Genomic DNA, 25,223 nt, shown 5'->3' on the forward strand with positions numbered 1-25,223 from the left:
CTCATTGCCCGCTACTCCAGCTACTTACCTTCTTCTAATCTGACTTCCCTGGTGTCCTCCCTGCTACCACACCCCAGACCTGGTGCTGCCCTGGGCCCTGGCCTCCTCCCTCCTCCCCAGTGCCCTGCCTTTACCTGTACAGATAAAACCAGGGAGCCCTCCGTACACCATTTCTTCATTGTCAGGGAGTATAAAGGGGCACCGGGTCTGCACCTCCAGGCAGTACTGCTTGCAGGGCACCCAGCGCTGGCATTCCTGCTGGGTCACGCTGAAGTATTCTGAGCACAGCCAGGCCTTGTAGACAGCCTGTGGGGAAAGTAAAGAGCATCAGCCCAGGAGTCAGCCCCTTCCCACCTCAGACAAAAGGGATGAGGAGGGTGTACTTGTACTCTGGGGAGGGGATGTATGTGCTTACCAGCCCAACCCCAGGATCCAGGAGAAGAAGAAGGGTTTGGGTCAAGACCACTACATCCTACCCTAAGATCTCCCATCTCATAGCCAGGACTCCTGAGTCCCTGAGTCTGCAATCATCCAAGACTTAGAATTTGTTCATTGGTAAAATCACAAAATGACTCCAATGTCTGAACTGGAATGGGCCTTACCAATCATCCCATCCAACCCTACCATTTTACAGTTGGTCCAAAGAGGTGTCCTGACTTGTCTGAGGTCACCTATAATGGGGTCAATTTGAGTTCTATTTAATTTAGCAAACATTTATTTGGCTGTTGATGGTTAACTTTCTAAATTCAAGAAAGAGATATAATAATCCTTGCTCTACCTCATTAGGGTGTTATGTGGATCAAATAATGACAGCCCAGCTGTATGGCTCAGTGGTTGAGCATTGACTCATGAACCAGAAAGTCATGATTCCTAGTCAGGGCACATGCCCAGATTGAGGGTTCCATCCCCAGTAGGGGGTGTGTAGGAGGTAGCTGATCAAAGATTCTCTCTCATCATTGATGTTTCTCTCTCTCCCTCTCCCTTCCTCTCTCTCGGAATAAAAATATATTAAGAAACAATATAACTCATGAAAATGTTTGGTAAGTTCTGAAGTGCAATACAAATGTGAGGGGTTATTTTTTATTTTGTGAGGGGTTATTTTTTATTTTGTGAGGGGTTATTTTTTATTTTGTGAGGGGTTATTTTTTTATTTTGTGAGGGGTTATTTTTAATAAAAACAGCAATCTGCCTTACCAGGCACTACATGTGCCTTCAAGCTCTATTTAATCCATGCTAAATCCTGGTGTAGGGCAGACACCATGCTTCATTTGGAAACTTTGCTTTGCAGTTTCACTTCATGGGTATATTTCCTGTCCCTTATCTAGCCCACTCCTATCAGGTGCTGTATCCTAGCCAAGCTATCATCAAGCCTAGAGTTTCTCAACAGCGACACTACTGACAATTTAGCTGGGATAATTCTTTGTAGTAAGGACTGTTTTGTGCATTGTAGGATATTGAGTAGCTTCCTTTGCCTTTATCTACTAGTTGCCAGTTGCACCACCGAACTGTAATGACCAAAAAATATCTCCTGCCATTGTCAAATGTCCCCTGAAGGGGGTGGGGGGCGGTGGCAAAATCATCTCCCATTGATAATCACTGATCTTCTCCTTGCTACTGAAAGTGTGGACCCAGGCCAGCAGCAATACTATCACCTATCTAGAAGCTTGTGAGAAGTGCAGAATCCCTGGCCCTTCCCTAGACCCAAGTCAGCATCTGCAACTCAAGCTTAGGGTTATAGTCCTGCCCACACTCAGTCCTCATCTCTTCAGCACCTTCTCACAGCAATGGTTGCTTCTCACAGCAATGGTTCTCAGAGAGAATCCCTGGGGCACCTGTTAATATGCAACTGGCCCCTCCAATTAACCTTCAAAAGGACTGAGGTGGGTTCAGGGATCTGCATTTTGATAAGGATCTAGGTCAGTGATAGGGAACCTTTTGAGCTCCGCATGTCAGCATTTTGAAAAACCCTAACTTAACTCTGGTGTCTTGTCACATATAGAAATTTTTTGATATTTGCAACCATAGTAAAACAAAGACTTATATTTTTGATATTTATTTTATATATTTAAATGCAATTTAACAAAGAAAAATCAACCAAAAAATGAGTTCGTGTGTCACCTCTGACACGCGTGTCATAGGTTCCCCATCACTGATCTAGGTTATTCTGCTGCCAAAGGCCTTTCACCCACACTCTGAACAACATGGTCAGAGCTTCTCACACAGGATTTCAAACATTTACACTAAAATACAAATAATTCCACTGTGAACATGGACTCTGGCAATATAATTTCACATTGGTCTTTTCCAAAGCCATCAGTGATGGGTAGTAGTGGGTTATGGTGCAAATCAACCCCGTGAAGAACAAAGCATTGCTTGGGACTTTGATATTTCACCGGCATCTGAAATTTAGCATGCTCTAAATCTTAAAATGAAATTCTCGATTTTCTTTTTCATTCCAAATCTCTCTCACCCCAAAGTCTTGGCCATTTCAGGTAAGTACCACAACCATCCACCCGGATGTCCAAGCTGGAAACCTAGGTGTAAGCCTTCATTCCTCTTTCCCTGAGTCCCCACATGCAGTCCATCCTCTTGCACAGCTTTATGAAGGCCACTGTCATTTGTCACTTGGATGACAGTTTCCTATCTGGCCTTCCTGCCTCCACTCTTGGTCTTTCCAATCCACTGTTCACACAGGATTAAGAGTGATCTCAAAATGTCATTGCATCATGTTACTCCCTTGCTTCAACTCTTCAAAGCATCCTATATAATCTTATATAATAAGAGAGAAATATGCTAATTAGCCAGGATGCCCTCACGAATAATGTCTGGCAGGAGCAGGTGGGTGTGGCTGCGTGCCACAAGAGGCCGGGCTCCTGAGGCTGCATCATATAAAATAAAATGCGTTCACATGCCTGAAGACGACAGGGTTCAAGGAGGAAGGGCTCCAGTTTCGTTTTCTCACACCCAGCTAGGAGGACTCCCTGGGGCGGCTCTCCCCTTGGAGCCCTGAGCAGGACAGGCGCTCCGCTCCGCCTGGAAGCCCCGAAGGGAGGCGAAGCAAAGTGCTTTCCCTCCGGGACCCCACTCTCCTTGGGAGTCTGGCACGGAGGGCGCTCTCCCTGGGAACCTGGAAATCTGCCTCCCAGGGCGACTGCACAGCAGCCAGGCCTGGCGAGCTGCGGAAAGGGCGACCTACCTGGAGGCCACGCAGCTGCCATAGTTGAAGTCGCCCTCGATGGAGGAGCGGGGGTAGCGGGGATCAGAGTCAGCCATGTCAGCAATGGAACCCCAGCTCTCTGCCGAAGACTAGAGCACACGGACCTCAATGGTCCTCGGTCACTTCCTGAGCAGCAGTCAGCCTGGACTGGGGATCAAACCCGAAACCTAAGTAGGTGCCCTGATAGAATGGAACCCAAACCTTTGCTGTGGCAGAGGAGCTCCAGCCCACAGCAGGGTTTTGTTGAGGGGCCCTGATAGGCAGTGCACAGCGCAGTGGGTTAGATCCTCCTCCTGATACAGCAAGGTTGTGGGTTGGATCCCTGGTCAGGGCACAGACAAGAAGCAACCAAAGAGAGCATAATAAGTGGAACAACACACTGGTGTTTCTCTCGCTCCCTTCCTCTCTCTAAAATAATCAATCAATAAAAATTAAAATAAAAAATAAACCCTCTTGTATGCATGCATGTAAGCCTAACCAATGGACACAGACAACAGGGGGGTGAGGGCATGAGTGGAGGGGTTGGGGGTAATGAGGGGATAAGGACACATATGTAATATCTTAATCAATAAAGAAATTAAAAAATAAAGACCAAGAAAATAAAACAAAATAAACCCTCTGGCACTAACCAGTTTGGCTCAGTGGATAGAGCGTCGGCTGTGGACTGAGGGGTCCCAGGTTCGATTCCGGTCAAGGGCATGTACCTTGGTTGCGGGCACATCCCCAGTGGGGGGTGTGCAGGAGGCAGCTGATCGAAGTTTCTCTCTCATTGATGTTTCTCTCTATCCTTCTCCCTTCCTTTCTGTAAAAAGTCAATAAAATATATTAACAAAATAAAGTAAAAATAAACCCTCTGGCTAAAACAGTTAGAAAGTGAAGTCCCATCCCTTCCCGTTCATTCAACAAGTACTTCATATGCTCCTTCAATAATCACACTGATAATCACACTGGGAATGGGTGTTTGTTTGTTTTGGTTAATCCTCACCTGAGGACATTTTTGTATTGATTATTTATTTATTTATTTATTTATTTATTTATTTTACAGAGAGTGGAAGGGAGGGAGAAAGAAACTAATGTAAGAGACATCAATTGGTTGCCTCTTGCTGAGTCCCTGACCAGGGCCCTGGATTAAGCCTCCAACCCAGGTACATGCTCTTGATCAGAATCCAACCCGGTACCCTTCAGTCCGCCTGCAGAAGCGAACCAAACCAGCATTTTTTTCTTTTTAAGTCCTCCTCTAAGGATATGTCCTTTTCATTGATTCTAGAGAGAGAGGAAGGGAGAGGGGAAGAGAAAGAGAAACATCTATCAGTTGCCCAAGCAATCCGACAGGGATGAAACCCACAACCTGTGTATGTGCCCTCACCTGGAATCAAACCCATGACCCTTTGGTGCGTGGAAGGACACTCTAACTACTGATCCACACTGACCAGGGCCTGTAGGTACATTAAAAAATTTTTTTTTCAGATCTTCCCTGGCCAGGTGGCTTAATTGGTTGGAGTCTCAACCTGTACACCAAAGGATTTCTTGTTGGATTCTAGGTTAGGGCACATACTTAGGTTTAGGTTAGATCCCGCTGGGTCAGCAGGTGCAGAGGCAGTCTACTGATATTTCTCTGTCACATGGATGTTTCTCTCTCTAAAAATCAATCTTAAAAACATCCTCAGGTGAGAATTAAATATATATATATATATATATATATATATATATATATATAGCACATCACCACACACCACACACACACACATATACACACACACTAGAGACCCGGTGCACAAAAATTTGTGCACTCGGGGGTGGGTCCCTCAGCCCGGCCTGTGCTCTCTCACAGTCTGGGACCCCTCGGGGGATGTCCACCTGCTGGCTTAGGCCCGCTCCCCAGGGGATTGGGCCTAACCTGGCAGTCAGACATCCCTTTGGCAGCCCAGGATCCCTTGGGGGTGTCCACTTGCCAGCGGGGACCAGGCCTAAGCTGCAGTCGGACATCCTTAGAGCTGCTGAGGAGGCGGGAGAAGCTCCCGCCATCATTGCTGTGCTGGCAGCCGTCAGCCTGGCTTGTGGCTGAGCAGAGCTCCCCCTGTGGAAGCACACTGACCACCAGGGGGCAGCTCCTGCATTGAGCGTCTGCCCCCTGGTGGTCAGTGTGTGTCATAGTGACCAGTCATTCCCAGTCGTTCTGCTGGTAGGGTCAATTTGCATATTACACTTTTATTATATGCCTGGTGCATGGGTGGGGGCTGGCTGGTTTGCCCTGAAGGGTGTTCCGGATAAGGGTGGGGTCCCGCTGGGGTGCCTGGCCAGCCTGGGTGAGGGGCTGAGGGCCATTTTCAGACTTGCCACACCCCCCTCAGGGTGGGGGTCCCCACTGGAGTGCCTGGCCAGCCTGGATGAGGGGCTGAGGGCTGTTTTCAGGTTGGCCACACCCCCTTCAGGGAGGGGGGTCCTGCTGGGGTGCCTGGCTAGCCTGGGTGAGTGGCTGATAGCTGTTTTCAGGCTGGCCACAGCCCCTTCAGGGTCCCCCCCAGCGGGGACCCTCACCCCATGAGGGTGTGGCCATCCTGGGTGAGGGGCTGATGGCTGTTTGCAGGCTGGCCACGGCTCCCAGCCACCCAAGCTTCCAGTGGAGGCTGGCTGAAAGCAGGTATCTGGGATTTATTTATCTTCTATAATTGAAACTCTGTTGCCTTTAGTGGAGGCCACAGCGGGCCAGGGCGGGCGGGAAGCTTGGCTTCCTCCATTGCCAGGGGCAACCAAGCCTCCTGCTTGCTCCAGCTCCATGGCTGCCGGCCGCCATCTTGGTTGGGTTAATTTGCATATAGTCGCTCTGATTGGCTGGTGGGCGTGGCTTGGGGCGTAGCAAAGGTATGGTCAATTTGCATGTTTCTCTTTTATTAGATTAGCTATATTTATTTTAAAAATTTCAGATCTAAAATTTTATTTGGTTCTTTTTTAAATTTTATTTTTCATTTACAGTTCACATTCAATATCCTATCTTATATAATAAAATCCTAATATGCAAATCGACCAAACGGTAGAATGACTGATCGCTATGAACTGACCACCAGGGGGCAGATGCTCAATGTAGGAGCTGCCCCCTGGTGGTCAGTGCACTCCCACAGGGGGAGCGCCACTCAGCCAGAAGTTGGGCTTACAGCTGGCGAGTGCAGCAGAGGTGGCGGGAACCTCCGCAGCAGCACTAAGGAGCAGCAAGCCAAGCGGTAGGGAGCAGCAAGCTGGCGGGCGGTAAGGAGAGAGGGGTCCTGGACTATGAGAGGGCACAGGCTGGGCTGAGGGACCCTCACCCCCACCCCCAGTGCACAAATTTCATGCACCGGGCCTCTAGTTTAGAATAAAACTCAAACTTTTGACCACAGACCTCAAACCCCTGCAAAACTTGACCCCTCTGTCTCTCCAGCCTCATTTTCTACACCTCTCCCTTCAAGCTCATCATGCTCCACACGGAGAGATTATCTTTCTTTTTCTTGAACATGACCTACTTCTTCCCAACTCAGGGCCTTGGCACATACTGTTCTCTTGGCCTGAAATGCTCTTCCCCTTGCTTTTGCCATAGCTAGGTCCTTCTCATCTTTCAGGCCTCAGTTCAAATATCACCTCCTCAGAGGGGGTCTCCCTGACTAGTCTAGCTAGGATGCCCCCTCATCATTCTCCCTTTTTCTTAACTGTTCACCACAAGTATGACTTTGGCTTCATCCTTGTTTTGTTTTTTCTGTCAACCTTACTAAAATGTGAGATGCATGAAAACAGATATGGGTTTGTTGTATTGGCCATTGTGTACTTAGCACAATATATGTAAAAAATGTCTGTTGATTGAATGAACAGGACAAGTAAATGAGGACAGGTCCCTACTCTCAGAGAAATTCCATTTTCATGGATAGACACATCTAACTTGAATCTCCGGCATATGATCCATACTATAGGAGAGGTTAAACGTTGGTTAAACATTGGAGGGAAGCAAATAGAAAAGTTGGGATTTTAGCTATGGAAAAAATTTTAAACATTTTTTAAAAGTATAAAAAACAAAAGAAAAAAGATAGAAAGAAAAAAATATTTCAGCCAGGGGATAATAGGACTCACAGTAGGATTTTAGATGGTTGGGTAGAGATAAGACAAAAGGGAATTTCAGGCAGAGGCAACAGCTTTAACAAAGCAATGGAGGTGAGTGAACACATGGTGTGCTAAAAGAACAGAGAATGATTTTGTATGAATGGAGTGAAAATGGTATCAATCTCCCGTGGATGGACATTTAAGTTATTACTAAGCGTTCACTATTATACTAAAGTATACTAAAGTATACTATACTAAAGTATATTATAGTAAACAATGCTTCAGTGAATATCTTTGTACACGTTTCTTGCATACCTGTGTTACATTTTATTTATATGAATGAAAAGTGAAATTATTGGAATAAAATATATTTACAAAGGAATGAGAAGGGTGTGAGAGGAAGGTGGAAAAGAACAGCTGAATGTAAGAGGCAGGGAAAGAGAGAGCTGGAGGTGTCAGAGACGGGGACAAGGGGTAGGAGAGAGGGCCAGTGGGGTAAAGGAGTACAAGTGTGTGTAAGAAAGAGAGAATAGGAAAAGAGTATGGAGTTGGAGGGTAAGAAATAGTGGTGATAACAGGGGTAGGAAAAAACAGGGTTAAGGAGAAAGAACACGGGAATAAGAGATGGAGGGTGTATGGAAAATAAAGAGGTACGGTGAGAGTGAAAGAAGATAAAGATAAGAAAGCAGAGGGTAAGAGGATGGGGTTAAGAGTGAGGCTGTGAAGATGAGGGCCAAGAAAGAGGGAGTAAGAAAGATGGGGTAAGAGTGAACAAGGGAAGAAAAATGGGTGAGGAAGATGGGAGTACAAGAAAGCAGGGGTAAGAGAGAAATACAAGAGCATAAGGAGACTAGGAGAAAGACATAAAAGTAAGGCAGGAAAGAAAAGAAAACCCCTAGAGTTAAGGGCCCCAGTACCTCAGAGACCCCTGCCACCTTTTGGGCCCCAGAGTGCCAAGATGAGGCTGTTTCCACAGTCTCTGCCACAATCTCTACAGCCTGGAACCAGAGTCCACCTCAAGCCTCACCCCAAACTCTGTGGAATCACCCCCTCTTCCACCAGAGGGGCTCAGAGACCCCTAAGGGATTCTCCCTCAGCTCTTCCAATTCAACATTTCTTCACCTAGGTGAGGAGGTTCCAGCCCTCCTCCCAGAAAACTGCAATTAGCCTAATGGCAAGCTGTGGTGGCTGGGCTCTCCCCTCATTCGCTAGGGGAAAGAGCAAGAAATGAAAACTGAAGTTATTGGAATAAAAGGTATTTACAAAGGAATGTAGGGAGAGAGGAAGGCGGGAGCAAGAGATGGATGGCTTGACCGTGGGAGTGTGACCTTTCTCCTTAATTAGACGACCCTCCATCAAACCCCACACCCCCAGCCAGAGTCACCATGGCAACAAGTAGGCGAGCAGATTGCCTGAGGAGGACACCAGGCTTGTGGGTGGTGAGGCAGGAACAGGCAAGGAGCTAATGAGGGGAATCGAAGAAGAAGATCAACAAGGGTCTGAGAGGTAATTCAATTCCTTGGTCCCACAGACAGCCAGCTGAGGCCATTGCTGGCCCATCTGCTTCAAGGGTGGCCTGGGGTCCTTCTCAGATGAAAAGTCTGGCTCTCAGTGCTACCACCTGGGCAGCCTGCCTTAGTCTCTGCAGCCCTCTCCCCTAGACGGACCTAAGCAGCTTGCCCTGTCTCATCAGTGTTAGGACTGAGCCACAGTGGGCTGGCTGACTTGTTTCCACAGGCACAGAGACCCTGGGCACTCATCCACAAGGATGGAGAAGAGCCAGGTTAGGAAAGCTGTGGTGCTTGTTGGAGTTGGGGCATGCAGGGAAAAGGAAATGTCTTAGAACCAGACAATAGGCAGTTGAGAGACCCACTGAGCCAATACTCGGGGCCAGAGGGTTGGATATTTTTTTTGCTTTCTAAGATGCAACTCTGGCTGCATATCAGAATCATTCAGACAGTCTTTTTTAAATGCTCCTGCTTGGCCCACATCACACTCCAGACCAACTAAGACAGAATCCTTGTGGGTGGGGCCTACACATCTGTAGTTTCTCAAAACATCTGGGGTTATTTCAGTATGCAGAGAACTATCAGCTCAGCCCTAGTACACCATTTTAGAGATGAGGAAACAAAGGCCTAGGAAAAGGGGGAGGACTTGTCTACAGTCATGTAAAATAATGGCAGAGGGAGAAACTTGAAACCTGGTTTCTCCACTCCAGCTCCAGAGTTCCTTCTACTGAGCAATCCTACCAGTGACTTTGAAGTTCAAACTCAGGGGGGCAGGACACAAGGGTATGTGTAGGTGGAAGAGTTAAAAACCAGGCCTGCCTGGATTTTCCAGCTCTTCAACTCCAGCTGTGGCAGAAAGACTTCTTCATCAGGCCCTGTCCTCTGAGCTTACCCATCCTGTATCCTTGAGGTAGTGGCAGAGGATGGGGAGGGGTAGGAAGCCTTGGCTTGGCAGTGCCCTCCTTTCCCTATAGAACCCCTTTTCCCACTTCAGTCAGGCCACCGCTGGGCTCAATCAAGTTCTGGCTGCTACAGACAAGTTGCTATGGGAACTGGGATGGGAAGGAAGCAGGGAATAACTAGAGGGAACACCAATTAACCCAAAAAGGAAGCTGGAAAGGCTGTCCCACCACTCCTCCCAGTTGGGCTGTTAAGCCACTCTTGAAATGAGAGCAGGCAAGATGAAGGGGATCCCTACCCCTCTTGGGCTCTGTAGCTGCTAGTTTAGGGAGGAGCAGGGGACCTGGAGAGCCTCACCTTTCTGCTCCCTATCTCTAAGCCCTGTACAGGGCATTCTCATCCCTATCCTCCTCTGGAAAGAAGCGCCTGGCTTCTGGCCCCCAGGGTGCTGCATGAATGCACAAAAGTGCATGTGTATACACAGCCCAAAGCCAAGACTCAGGGCCAGAGGGTTTAGAAAGAGGAGGCCATCCTGGACTTCTTGGTTTGGAGTCTGGAAAAGCCTATAGAGAGGAGAGCGTCAGTTCTTGCCAACAAGGAAGTTGGCAGTTTCCTTCTTGGATTCCAACAAGCTCCCCTCCTTAAGGCCTGTTTCCCCATCCAAATCCTCCCTACAGACCTTCCCTTCACGGCTGCTTGCTTTCTTAATGCACCTCTGGGATCCTTGGCCAGGAGCTGCAGCTGCAGAGCCTGTGGAGGCAGAGCAGCAATCTGGGCTGGGCTTGGGAATGAAACTCACTGTCCACAGCACAGAAGTAACTACCCCACTCTCAGATTTTACGTAGGGGGAAACTGAGGCCCAGAAAAGCCAGGACTGGAAGGGAGGTACTCTGATGATTAATCTGATGTCTCTTTGCACTGCATCCATCAGCACACCTAGAATTGTGCACCTACTCCTGATTCTGGACTTTCAAAGAGTTGAATCAGAACAGGGTAAAGTCAAAGTCAGTCTCTCCAATCCAGGAGAGATCATGGACATAACTCTGGTGACAGCAGTTCACTGGGATTGGCAGAGTCATTCTGGGATTAGAGGCATTACGAAGCAAATCCAGATGCATGACATGACTTTACTTAAGTGGCTATAAAAATAAGCAACAGCTTTCTGAGAATGAGCAGTCCTGAGTCAAAGTGGCCTGGCCTGGTTTAGAGGAAAGGTGGGGGAGATGGCTTGAGAGGTAGGTGACAGCCTAGACCAAGTACAGTTCCAGAGAGCCCTGGTGCCTTCAAGCCCCTTAGGCCACCTGTTCAAAGGTCAGTGGCTGGGTGGGCCTGGCCTGGCTAGTGTCAGCCTGGTTAATGGAGAAGCAGTGTCCCTAACACAGGGGCAGCTCTTAAGGAGCCTAGATGATCCATATCAATCAGGTGAGCAGAGGAGGCAGGTTCATGACCACTCCAGAATGGAAGGGACTGTAAGAGGCATCACTCCACTTTTCTATATGCTTTTGGAATTTCCACTCCAACATCACCACAAAGCTCTATCCAGCTACTTATTGTGAACCTCTTGTCACAGGTAAATATCAGAAGTAACAGCTAAGAGATTTGGAAGTATTTAACTCTGAAGAGTGAGGCTCAGGGGTGGAGCATAGGGCTTTTGTTTTAATTATAAGCATTGAGATCTATATTTATTATTTAAAAGATAGGTACAAGCTACAAGGATACACAGCTATCCCAAAATATGTACACATACTTTGAATGATTATAAAGTCAGTGTTTATTAACATACAGTTCATTTTCAAAATTTACAGGAATCTACAGAATTAAATACTTTTTTTGTCAAGCCTGTTTTCAAACTGATGACCATCTGGTCTAGGCACTGCTGATAACGCGAAACAATGGAATAAAAAACCTCAAGAATAATTTCGTTTGGTTTTTGGGAGCCCTCAATTCGTCGGCTGTTACCAGGTTTGTGCCATAAACTTTATCTTTTATGTATCCTCATAAAAAAGTCTAGTGGCACTTTAGGATGAATTTTCTTTGTTGAAAGCTGGTAGCCTGGCTTCACTAATTATTTCACATCAGTTAAATCTGAAAAGGAGTGAAAATTAAGTGAGTTATCAGCTGTTAAAGTGTGTATACATTTTGGGGGACACTCTATGTGTCATATATATTAGCACATATATATGCTAACAAGGATATATATAGGATAGATATACACATGTGTATATATGTATGTGTGTATACACACCCACACATACACACCCAGATATTTAAAACAGAAAAGCCAAGAAATAGCAGTACTGGTAGAAACATTGAGATAAATATCGAAAGAAAAAGCTAAGAGAGTTTCAAATGTTTACTCTGAAGAGTGATTATATATATGTAGCTTATACATATCTTTTAAAATTATGAAAATATATCACTCTGATAAAATAAAAATATGAACTGTTTAACAGCCATGTACCTCAAAAACAATAAAAAAATCCCTAAGACTTGACCTGACTAATCTCACCAGACTCAGCTCCAAAACCCTAAAGCCCCATGTCCTGTACTGCCTGCCCAGTGCTGGATCACTGCTCCATCACCACTCTCTGGGCCACAGGCTTGGGCCAGGAAGCTTAACACGCCAAGAGAATGAATGAGTGGTCCAATATCCAAAGAAAGGAAGTAATATGAGGGAAAGGGAGCTTTGGGGGCATCTGTCCAATGGCTGTGTAGGCCACCACAGGAATGGTGCCTGTGTGACAGTGACAACCATCATTTCCTTTGAGCTGCACACAGATGTGCCTGGCATAAAATCCCAATGCCCATCCCAGGCATACCTGTCTGCCATGCATTGTGCATTGCTAGTCCTGAATCAAGTTCCCGGAAGCAATCTCCAGTCTTCTGCAGGGATCATCATAAAACAAGCTTCCTGTCTTTGCCTTACCACCTTACTCAAATGCGGTGCCTTGCTAGACAGATGAGAGGCTGGGGAGAAGAGAGACCTGATAACAGGATCTGTCAGCTGTGCTTGTCTCTAGGGGTTAGGTAAATCAGGGGGTAGGTAAATCAGGGGGGTAGGTAAATCAGTGGGGTAGGTAAATCGGGGGGGTAGGTAAGTCAGGGGGGTAGGTAAATCAAGGCGTTTGCCCACCTAAGCATATGTTTGTACCCTCACTCACTAGAATCTCTCCAGTTGCCTTCTGGCTCCTGACCTCTGACCCCCACATCAGATACTTCACCCCCTGCTCCCAAATTACCTTTCCTTTTTCCTAAGCAGTCCACTCCAGTGTTGTCAATCTCAATTGGGTATTAAGCAGTCATTTGGATTAAAAGATCTAATTAAGGTGAGAATAACAGGTACCATTTATTAAGTGCATACTATATGCTAGACTTTGTTCTAAGCAACTGACATTTATTAACTCATTGAATCCTCACAACCACCCCCTGGGGTGGAGACATATTTACAGGTGAGGACAGGAATAGAGTCTAAATAAACTTGTCCAAGGCCACACAGCCAATAATAATAAAGGTGGCTACTATTTCTTTGTGTGTGTGTGTGTGTGTGTGTGTGTGTGTGTTTTTAATTGATATTTTAGAGAGAGGGGAAGGGAGAGAGATAGAAACATCAATGATGAGAGAGAATCATGGATTGGCTGCCTCCTGTATGCTCCCACTGGGGTTGAGCCCGCAACCCAGGCATGTGCCCTGACCAGGAATCTAACCGTGACCTCCTGGTTCATGGGTCAACGCTCAACCATTGAGCTACACTGGCTAGGCGCTACTATTTCTTGAGCACTTTGATTTCAGACACTGATCTTAAGAGATCAGCATGTCGGGGGAAAAAGGAGATATATGTAAAACTTTAGACAATAATAAAAAAAGACATCAGTATGTTGTATGTCATTTAAGCTTTGTAAATGGCTCTATTTCTTAGTTTTGAATACAGAGAAAGGAAGTTTTCAAGAGAGATAAAAGAATATATTCAAGGTGTCAACAACTATTTTATGGAGAAAACAGATTTCAAACTGGAATTTGAAGCCAGGTTTACCTGGACTTCAATTGCCCAAGCTCTTATATGCCATATTGCTCCTCGGATGGTTCCTTCAATTTCACTATCACCATGGAAGTAATTAGCTTGTTACACAAACAAATCATTTTGATGGAATTTCAGGTCAAGTTAGGGAGAAATTTCTAGGACTGGATGGGAGGGTACTTTTCTAAAATCAGTATATTCAGCCCATTCCCTGTATGAGTAATGGTGTCTTTGTAAAGGTGTGTTTGTTGGGGGGAGAACATTTGGGTAGTAGGGAATACAAATGATCATTTCCTCCACCAAAGCACTCCCTTCCCTCCTTCCTCTAAACCAGGGGTGGGCAAACTTTTTGACTCGAGGGCCACAATGGGTTCTTAAACTGGACCAGAGGGCCGGAACAAAAGCATGGATGGAGTGTTTGTGTGAACTAATATAAATTCAAAGTAAACATCATTACATAAAAAGGTACGGTCTTTATTTTTTTTTAGTTTTATTCATTTCAAACGGGCCGGATCCGGCCCGCGGGCCGTAGTTTGCCCACGGCTGCTCTAAACACACACACACACACACACACACACACACACACACACACACACATACACCTGGGAGATAGAGATGTTGAAAAGAGGCAATTGCTGCTTTGTTTCTTCCAAACCCACCAGCTTCCTACTCAGAGTCCCGGGCTCACTATTCCTGCTATCATCTTTGGCAACTGGTGAAGGGAGGGCAGCTGTCTCCTTGTGGAAAGATTTTCTTGCCTTTGAAAGTGAGTTCTCCTGTTTTAGGTCCTATCATTCAGGGGCTTCTGGAACTGCCTTGCCTTGTAACTCCAATGCCAGAGTCTGTTTGTTCAGAAAGGTCTTAGGGCAGCTGCATACTCTACCTAATTGCTCCTTCTTCCCAGCCTGTCCCATAAATATTCTTCACTGCAAATCTTTACTCCAGTTAAGATGAAGAGTTAGCCAGAGCTGGGCTCTGCCACTAACTAGCTGGGCCTGCCACCAACTAGCTGTGTGGTCCTGGACAAATCACCAATAAAGAGGCAGGTACTCAGCCACTAATTTGCTGTGTAGCTGTAAGAAAAATACTTTATCTGGGGCTCAATTTGGAATCAAAATGATGATCCCTAGGGGGGCAGCATGTATGGGTAGAAGACAGGGTCAAACATTTTAAAACTCAAACAGTCCAGCAGGCAAATTTTGAATCTGCTCTTACCAGTTATGAAACCTCAAGCAAGTTACTTAAATTCCCTGATCTACACTTTCCTTATCTGTAGAATGGAGATAATAAAAGCACCTATCCTTACCTTTCTGTAAATGATGCCTGTAAAGCAACTAGCACAAGGCTTTACCTATAGTATAATTACTCTGACACAGATTGGGTAGTACCATTGCTTTCTGGCAATCAAATCCCTAGATTTGACCTGGATTCAAATCCCAGCTCCAAGTCTTACTAGCTGAATGACCTTAGGCTAGTTATTTAACCTCTCTGATCCTGTCTTCCTATGTTATATGGAGAGAAATACATATGCACATCACAAGGCAGATGTAAGAATTAAGTGAGATAAAGTATGTAAAAAGTGGCTGGGATAGTTCCTTACCCCCTCCCCCTATTCCTTCCTTTCATCTCTATAACAAATAACAAATTAAAAAAAAAAACCTACCACAAATGTGATCAGAAAAGGTTAAAACCATTAATACACATAAAAGAGTACATAGAAATCAATAAGAAAAACACAAGACATGAACAGACAATTTATAAAACAGACAATAGAAATGGACTATAAGCAAGAAAAATGAATGTTTGACCCAAGGAATGCAAATTGAAAGCCAGTGCTATTCCATTTTCAACTCCAAATTAGTAAAACTTCAAAAATATGATAATGCTGAAAAAGAGTGGTAAATTAGTCTCACATTTTTGGCCAGGGTATAAACTAGAATAATCCTTCTAGAAAGAAATTGGGTAAGAAAGCAATCTGTACGTCAAAAGCCTTAAAAAAAGGTTCTTACTCTGATTCTCTAAGACTAGTTCCAAATGTTCATCCTGCAGAATTAAAGTTTATGATCCCATTTGTATGCAAAACAAAGGAAAGGAAAAGGCATTTTGTGTGCAAATATTTCTGTAGCTCTGAGAGAAGGGTTCCAAAATTTGTTAACATCAGTGACCTCAGGGCAGTGGGACTGTGAGGGAAGGGACTGGGAGGATTATTAATGTTTTCTTTATTAGCCTCTGTATTGTTAGATCTGGTATGCATTACTTTGTGATTTACGAAACTCAGCAAAGTAGAGAAATAAGAAAAAAATAATTGAGATAGTATTTATTTTAAAAAAGGAAACAGGTCTAAGATTTATGAACAAAAATATTCATCACAGAATCATTTATAATAGTAAAAGTTGGCAGTAAATATCTAACAACAGAGGACTATATTGCAATATATATATATAAATTGCATTATATTCATGTGATGAAATATTGTACACTCATTAAGGATGATGTTTACGGCCCTGGCCAGGTGGCTCAGATGAGTGGAGCATCATCCATATACCAAAAGGTTGCAGGTTTGATTCCCAGTCAGGGCACTTACCTAGGTTATAGGTTCCATCCCGGGTTGGGGCATGTACACGATCTCTCACATTGATGTTTCTGTTTCTCTCTCTCTCTCACTCAAATAAATAAAAACATATCCTCGGGTGAGGATTAAAAAAAAGAATGATGTTTACAAATATTTAATTACATGGAAATATACTCAGTATAACTTTTAATACCATGTTAAAAAGACCAGAGTAAAAAACGATGTGATTTCAACTTGTAAAAACATATAGTCACACCTATTAGGATGGCTATTACAAAAAATGAAAAATAACAAGTGTTGATGAGGATGTGGAGACATTGGAATCCTCTTGCATTGCTGGTAAGAATGTATAATGATGGAGCCAATGTAGAAAACAGTGTTGTGGTTCCTCAAAGAGTTAAATATAGAATTACCATGTGATCCAGCAAGTCCACATCTAGGTATATACCCAAAAGAATTGAGAGCAGGGATTCAAACAAATATTTGTATACCAATGTTCATAACAACCTCATTCACAATAGAAAGAGGTGGAAAGAAATGAAAACATATGTCCACACAAAAACTTGTTCATGAATGTTCATGGCAGCTTTATTTTTAATTGCCCCAAAGTGGAAACAACCCAAGTATCCATAGAGATGAATGGATAAACAAAATGTGGTATATCCAGGCAATGTAATATTATTCAACCATAAAGAGGAATGAAGTACTAATTCATGCTATAAAATGGGGGCACCTTGAAAACATGTTAAATGAAATAAGCCAGACATAAAAGGACAAATGCTGTATGATTCCACTTATATGAGGTACCTAGAGTGGTCAAATTCATAGAGAAAGAAAGTAGAATAGAGGCTATCAAGAGCTGGGGGAAGAGAGGGAGGGACGTAATTGCTTAATGGGTATACTAATAGAGTTTTTGATTAGGAGAATAAAAATGTTTTAGAAATGGATAGTGGTGATGATTATACAACAGTGCAAATGTACTTCATGCCACTGGATTTATACACTTAAGAGTGGTTAAAGTGGTAAATTTTATAGGTATATTTTACCACAATAAAAACTAAAAATATTATATATCTATAGCTATGTATCTTTCATATGTGCCACAAGAAGACATATCAATACACTATAACATTAAGAGTGTTGCTGCGACCTTTTTTCTGTTGTACTTCTATTTTCCAAAGTTTCTCAAAGACCTTTTTTTAATTATAAAAAAGACTCTGAGGCTATAATAATTCTGAAGGATTAACATGGAAATTTTAGTTGAGTTCAATACTAAGCAGACAGGTTCACCTTTCACAAACCAGCCAGATGGCCATACTATCTTCTGAAAACCAAACAAAAAGACAGGAAATAATGGTACCCCTACCACTACCACATGTCCCTCTCCAGGCAAAACTTGGTGAGTTGGCACTTCCTTCTACCCGCAAGAGAAGCATAGCCATCCAAGACCAGGGCTCACTTAAACCCTGGCATGGGAACTAGGTGCCCAAAGCCCAGGCCAGGCCTAATCCGGCTGTGTTGTGACAAGTGTCACTCTTTCCTCTTTCAGCTCTCCCACCCAGCAGGTGGATGGGGCTCAGGCTTGCACTAGGCCTGCCTAGGGGACCTTCGTTCCTCCTGCCCCAGTTGATCCTTCCAGCAGATTGAAGCTGAGACTATAACAGATACCTTCTCTCTAGGCAAGAGGAGCCCAGCTCCTCCTATCTCATTTGCAGAGTCTGCAGAAAAAAGAGGTAGTAAATATTCCCCTTCCTCATGCCTTCCTCCATCACCATCCTAGAAGGATACTGGTGATTGGCACTGGGTCTCAAGGACATGAGACTAGGGTATTGAACAAAGAGGATATTGGTGGGTCCCCATTCTCTGTCTGAAATGCTCCAGGGGCCCCCTACAAGCTATCAAAAGGCCCTGCCGGACGGCACCTGCCAACAGTTCAGCTTTTTGCCCCAGTCTTTCAGCAGCCAGCTGGGCATTGATTGCCTTGGACAGTTGGAGGAGATTATTAACATTTTTATACATGTGTGCACTGGGGAAAGAACAGACAGACCTGGTTGTGTATCCCAGTCTTTCCACCTTTTAGCTATGTGGCCTGGGTAGGTCACGTTTCCTCACTGAGCCTCAGTTTCCTCACTTGCAACATGGGGATAATTATAGGACCATTGTCAGAATAAAATGAGTTCATGGACACATGAAAAGGCCCTGGCATCTCCTAGGCACATTGTGGGTCAAAAGCTTGCTGTTTCCTTCCCCCCTTCCCTTTTCTTACCCCCTTCTTCTCTGGTGCCAGCCTGCCCAGCCTTCTGGCCCAGAGACTTGTGGTTTAGATTCCAGCTCCTTTCTCCAGAATCCACTCAAGCAGCCCTGGAATGGAATATATCACTCCATAATAACTACTTCCCTTTCCAGGGCCAGCTTCAGCTCACCTGGTTCCCTCGCTCTCTCGTCTAACAACCTGCCTGGCTCAAGGTGTCAAAAATTCAGGCTTTTCTGAACTCCCTCTTATGCCCACGGAGAAAAGTCTAGTCCAGTGTCCCTGGCCACCTGCACATACACTGGTCTGCATAACCATAGGAACATTCATTCATTACATGCCTGTTCCCCAGAGATCTCCCAGGTCAGCATCAGAGTACAAAGCCTATATGTCTAGATCCCTACATGGCTTATAATGCACTCTCTCACGCTCATGATGAGTTTGGAGATCCCTGACCCTCCTTTAATCTCACCCCCACCCACTGTCTTCCCTTTCCTCACTCCCTACCCCCACTGTGTTCAGTAGACTTACAGCCAGGCCATGAGATTGGGTGGGAGGCTGCTAGGCTCCCTTCCTCCTTTTAATTCCCCTACCCCCACCTCCAGAAGATACCAGGTATCCTTCTCGGAAGTTCCCATTGCTATGGTGACTATAGTAGTCAAGAACCAGCCTGTGGGAAGGATGGGAAGCAGCCATGAAGAAGACTGCGTGTCTGTGTGAGTCTATGTAGCTAAGTGTACGTGTATGCATGCATGTATGTCTGCCCTAAGTGTGGAAGAGAGAAGGGAGGGAAGAAAAAAGCAGAGAGAGAGGGAAGAGGGATAAAGGGGACAGGAAGAGAGGAGACCAGAGGATGAAAGGGGGGCAGGAGGAGGGATGGGGAAAGGGAGGTTAAGCGTGAGTGGGATATGAGGGATGCCAGGGGTGAGGAGGCATGTAGGTGTCAAGGGAAAGAGGTGCAGTGCCAGGAAAGTTGGGGGTAAGGGCTTGTGGTAAGGTTGGGAGGGGTGTGAGGAAGAGGTGGGAGATGAAAGGAGTGGAGAGGGATGGGAAATGGGAAAGGGTCAAGAGGAGGGGGCAGGGAGGGGGGAGGGAAGGAATAACAATTGTGAAGAGTGGGGGTAGGAGGAGTGTAGGTGTAGGGGTAAGGACTAGAGAGTGAGATGTGGGATGTGGTTTGGATTTAAACGAGGCATGTGCCCCACTGGCCACAAGTTTGACATGCTTGTCTAGGATGATCTTTGAGTAGAAGATTGGGAAGGTTGTGGGATCACTGGTATGTGGATGGGAGGTGTTGAGTGTGGGTGAAAATTTAAGAGGAATATGAGGGGTAATAGTGGGGGGTCAGGATTGGGTCAGATGCCTGGAGAGGCATGGGTAGCATGGGGCCACTTTCCCAGTCCCTTGCTTGACCCACTGTATCCTTGTCTGAGCTATAAACATTGCCTCTTTTCTGTCCTTGCACCTTCTAGAAAACCCAAGGCTCAAATTCCTGGGCAGTACGCTTCTGTGAATCTAGAGGCCCCTCCCCACAGGAGGCTTTGCCATGGTCCCCAGGAGGCAGCTTCTTGACTGCCGCCCCCTTCCTCCACCCCCAAACAGGGACCAGGGCACCTTCTCTGCCCACAAGAACCCTGGGTTGGGGAGGCTTACTGTGGGCACTAGTCCCCGCCTGTGAGCTTGGGTGACAACAGGGACCACTGGCCAACTTGGGATGCCTGCTCTTTGCCCAGCACCCTGAGCCCCCTGCTCTCAGCACCAGCGTTAGCCCAGAAGTCCTGCTTGGCAGGAAAGCTGTGGCACATCAGAGAAGAGAGGAAGGCAGCGAGGCAGAAACAGCTGCCAGCCAGAGTGGAGGAAGAGCAAGACCCCAAAGGGTATGGACAGAAGGCAAGGCACTGGATCTGGCAGACCCTCCCTACTGTGTGTGGGTGTTAGGCTTCCTGCCCCAGCCCTTCCCATTCAGGGTGTTCATGGAGCAGGCTCAGCTCATGGGCCTTAACTCGGCTGAAACAGACCTCAGAGGTCACTTAGTCCAACTCTCTCCATAATCTGGAATTAGAGTTATTTCCACAGCATTTCTTCTAGGGGTCTGACTGAATTAGGCTAGACATTTCCTGGAGAATAGGAGCTCACACAGTCTGGTCCCTCTTTGAAGAAAAAATACCTGTTAACTGAGTAACTCTGCTGTGCCTAGGTACCGTTGTGGACTTCTCATTAATAATGACCTCACAGGGTTGAGATTCATTTTACAGATGAGAAAAGTGAGGCTTTGAGGAAAAAAGTCCCTAGCTCAAGGTCACATAGATAATAAATGAAAGAGCAGGGTCTGAACCCAGGACTTTCTAACTACGAAGTGCCCCTGGGGCTAAGTAGGACATGCCTCTTCTTTTGCACCATGACAATTCTTCAGAAGTTTGAAAGCAGAAACCACAGCCTTCTGAGTGTCCTCTTCTCCAGGTGAAACAGCTTCTTCAACTCTGTTCAGGAGAACTTGGGTTCCAGCCTCCTCTAGACCTGCTCAGTGTATGACCCAGAACCAAACACATGGTCTTCCAGGTGGGTTTGGGCCAGTTCAGAACAGAGTAGAACTATCACATCCTTCCTTGGCACTAACCTTTACTGTTGTCATCAAATGACTGTAAGAAAGCTGAGAACTATCCTTCTCTTGAATTTCTAGCCCCTCTCGGATCAGAGCTATGAGAGAAGAGGCCAGAGATTTTTCCTATCTCCACCACTGCCATCAACCCCTGAATTAGAGAAGGGAAGGACAGAGGTGGGGGAAGAGGCAATCAGAACCAGGCAGGGGCATGGCAGGGACGGGAGGATGGAGAGCTGTGGGAAGTGAGGTGGCTGTCCAGTAACCCTAGGCAGGGCCAGAAGGGCCAAGGAGATGGGGAGGTAAGTGTTTTGGGGTGTGCATAAGGAGATTAGGGGGTGGAGCATGGCCCCTGGGGTTGGGAGAGGCCAGGGTGGGGATAGGCATGGCCTGCCTCAGTTAACATCGCCCTGCTGTGTGAGAGGAAGTAAGTCTCACATTAAGGAAATGTTGCAACTGGTACTAAATTGGGAGGTGTCACAAGCAGCAGCAGTGAGGACAGGTATGATTTGTGGGGCCCTGTGGGGCCCAAAACAGGGGCAGACATTGCAAAGGGAGAGAAGAGGGTTTCTGGGGGCTTCCCAGGAAAGATCTGAGACACTTAAGACAGGGTCCCAGGGATGGGGGTCACCTGGCCCTGAAGCAGGTTCAGACTTGGCTTCCAGAAATAGAGGAAGCCCCCTCATCCTGGCCTGGGGCTGTGGGCCCTCCACCCTGGAGAAGCTTTAAGGATGTTCATCATCTCCAAGGGATCCCATTTGGGGTAGGAGCTGAACAGGTAGGCTTGGAGCCTGGGGGTAGGATCAGGGATCGGCAGAAAAGGCCTGGGATACAAGTGGTGTGATAAGGTGAAGAGAGAGGGACTGCAGGGAAAAGGAGTGCCCATAATACAGCCGGAATCAAGAGCCCTTTAGGTCTAGGCCTCAGTTGAGGGAGAGAGCATTGGAAAGGGGTGGGAAAGACAGGAAGAAAGCTATAGAGCTGGCACTGCCCTTCTCCTGGCACAGCAGGCAGCAAGAGAGCAGGCAGAGTTCGCTTGAGAGGGAGAGCAAGAGAGGGAGAGCAACAGCGACAGACAAGGAGAAATAGCAGAGGAGGGAGCACCCTGGCCACTGGGAACTTGATGGGAGACACTGGAAAACACATGGGCTTAGCAACAGAGCATGTGAGTTGGAGGCCTGGCACTCCTGCTCATTAGCTGAGAAACCTTAGGGCAAGCTGCTTGATCCCCCTGCACCTCAGTTTCCTCATCTGTGAAATGGGGATAATGGTGCTGATATTACCAGTCTCCTTGGGCAGTTGTGATCTCATAATATATGGGAGAACAATGTTGGATGTTATATTATTATTTTAAAATACGATCAGCTACCTCTCTTCCTACTTGAATCTCACACAAAAGACTCAGAATGTGGGCAGAGCAAGGATTATCCCTGTTTTACAACTGAGCAAATGAAAGCTTAAAGTGAAGTGACATGCCCAAGGTCACTCTGTTAACAAGTGGTAGAGGCTGATAAGGCCTAAATCCTGGAGATCAGTGGTCTTTCTCCTATACCAAACTGCCTGGTAAAAATAATCAACATGAGTGATTATTATATACTGTGGGATCAGACACAGCTTGAAGCCAATTATAACATGGGGATAACCTATGGGAAAGTTGTGGCATGGTCTCTCATTCATCCTGGTGATTGAAGAAAAGGAAAAGTTGGGGCCACGAGGTTGAATTGAGGGCCACAAAAGACACACATTCTATATTCCTTCTACTATTAGATCATATCCATCTATTCCCACTGAGTGTATGTATGTCTCTATCTCTTTATGACAAAATGTGTCCTTCTTCATGTGATAGGACTTCTGCCTTTGTGTCTCTAACATGGTGGGGAGATGTACGTGTGGGTGTCTGCTTCTATGGCACTGTCTGGTGTGACAAACTCTCTATATCTGTGTGACTTTGCCTGGGGTAGTGGTGGTGGTGTATGACTGTGTGTGTGTGTGTGTGTGTGTGTGTACACCTTTAAGAAATGAAATATCTCATTTGGTAGTGTGAGTGAGACAGTGAGACAGTGAGTCAGCTGAGGCTGAGGGAGGCGGGAGAAAGACAGGTAGGTTACGAGAAAACGGAAAAGGAGAATGAGAAAGTGAAGTCAGAAGCAAGGAGCTACCCCTTTCCTACCCAACCATATAAGGAGCCCACCAAGAGCATGGAATCCTACTGAAGTCCACAGGGGTCACATTGGATGGAAAGGGGCACTTTCTGACCCTCTCTAAAGCCTTGGTAGGAGACAAGCTAGACTAAGAGGCAACCATCTCCCTTTACAGCTCCCAGTCTCTCCCCCACTCCCCTCAGTCCCTGCTTGAGGATGGGTGAGGCCACCACCCCACCCTATCTCCTTATCACTTGACCCTTTGACCTTGCTGTTCTCTTTCCTCCCAAAGGCAGACCACCTGGCCAGGTTGAGCCAACAAGGCAGTAGCATGATGTCACCAATGTTTCCAGCCCCCATACAACTACTGCCCAGAACTACCCTGCTGAGGGTCAAGAAGTTTCTCAACTCAGCTCTGCCCTAGGCAGGCTCATTCTGCAGCAGCTATGCCTCTCCTCTGGATTCCTGTTCCCATAAGCCAGAAAGCCAGCTGTCCCCCCTCTGCCACCCCAGGGTGCTGGGAAAGCACTGGGAGCTTGGTAATGCACCAATCTTCAGTGTCCCTCCCACAAGTCGCTGTGCTCTGTTTCCAGCTCCTTTTGTCAGGGAAGAGGAGTTGGCAAGGAGATTCTCCTTGGGAGAAGACAGGCTCCGCCTACCTAGGTTCTGACCGGCCACCTCAGGTCACATAAGGTCAACAGTGTGTTGTGCCCCACCAGCAGGGGTGCCCCTCCTCTAGCCCATTCCCAGGGGCCAAAGGATGAGGGCTAGGTTGCCAAATATTCTTTCTTCCACCTTTGGCCTTCCCCCTGCACCAGCCACTCCCAAGACTTTCAATTCCAGCCCAGGAAAGAGGGTACCTATGGCTGAAGATTGAGGCCAGATCCCTCTTCCACCCCTTTGCCAGACAAGGGCCCCAAGAGCCCTCCCTCCTCAAGCGGGGCGGGGCGCCAGGAGGCCCCAGTCAGACCTTGCCCAAACCTGGAATTAATAGAAGTTGGCCAGGTGGTGACCTGACCTGAATCCCTGAGGCTCCTCCAGGGGGGGTTCCAAAGCAGAGCTTGAAAGGTAGGGGTATTGGGAGGAGGTGTGGTGGGCAGAGGGGGAGACCTTTTTTTTTTTTTTTTTCTCGGGCCCACCGCCACTGCTCCCGCCTCGTGGCCACGGATGCCAGTCCCTACCTTACAGCCTTTTGTGCAGGACCGAATTGAGTACTCTTCCGCCTGTAAGTATTTATGCAGCACGAGGTCGAACTCGTCATATTTTTCCTGAGCATGTCGGTCAAGCCGCTGGTACGCCTCGATACAGTTGCTACACACCTCCCAGGCCCCGGAGCCCGGGCTGGCCACTATGGCCAGCAGGTCCCCCAGCAGGGTGTCCAGGCTGCAGTCCAGGCTGTCGGGACGGTCCATGCCCAGCAGCAAGTCCCAAACCGTGTAGGTGTCGCAAAAGGAGAGAGTGAAGTTCCGAAAGTGGCCTTTGAGCAAGTTTTTTTGGGCGGAGGGGAACTCGGCCGGAGCACGGGAAGGGGAGTCAGGGGGCCGCAGAGGTGGGGCTGGGGTAGTCGGTTCGAAAAATCTCTGCAAAGATTGAAATTTGGTGCAAGCTGCGTCCAGCCCCGAGGGCTCTGGGATGCCGCTGCAGTCCAGCCCGGGACCCGCGGCGGGGGCGGCTTTGGTCAGGTTGCTGTATCGGGGACCGCAGGTGCCTGGGGGCGCACTGGGCTCGCCGGGCGGCGGCAGCAGTGGCAGCACCGCACGAGGAGGCACTGGCTGCCGCTCACGGTGGGCCCCCCAGGGTGGCGCTGCTCAGCTCCCTGGCCCGGGGCCGGGCCCCCGCGCACAGCCACAGATGGTCAGCGAGCAAAATGGCCAAGCGAGCAAGCACGGGGAAAAAAAAACAAGGGAACCCCAGGGAAAAGGCCGCCATTCGCTGGCCCCCCCTCCGGAATCGGG

General features: G+C 47.0%; 1 protein-coding gene across 1 annotated transcript in view; it reads right to left on the reverse strand.

The window, feature by feature from the left end:
- Positions 1–25,197, reverse strand: part of FAM155B (family with sequence similarity 155 member B) — a 26,606-nt gene extending 1,409 nt beyond the window's left edge. The window contains 3 exon segments of the mRNA XM_014466612.2: positions 135–306; positions 24,450–25,071; positions 25,073–25,197. Coding sequence (XP_014322098.1) covers positions 135–306; positions 24,450–25,071; positions 25,073–25,197 — 919 coding nt within the window.
- Between the last annotated feature and the right edge of the window lie 26 nt (positions 25,198–25,223).

This window comes from Myotis lucifugus, unplaced genomic scaffold, assembly GCF_000147115.1.
Source record: "Myotis lucifugus unplaced genomic scaffold, Myoluc2.0 scaffold_4, whole genome shotgun sequence".
NCBI classification, from domain to species: domain Eukaryota; kingdom Metazoa; phylum Chordata; class Mammalia; order Chiroptera; family Vespertilionidae; genus Myotis; species Myotis lucifugus.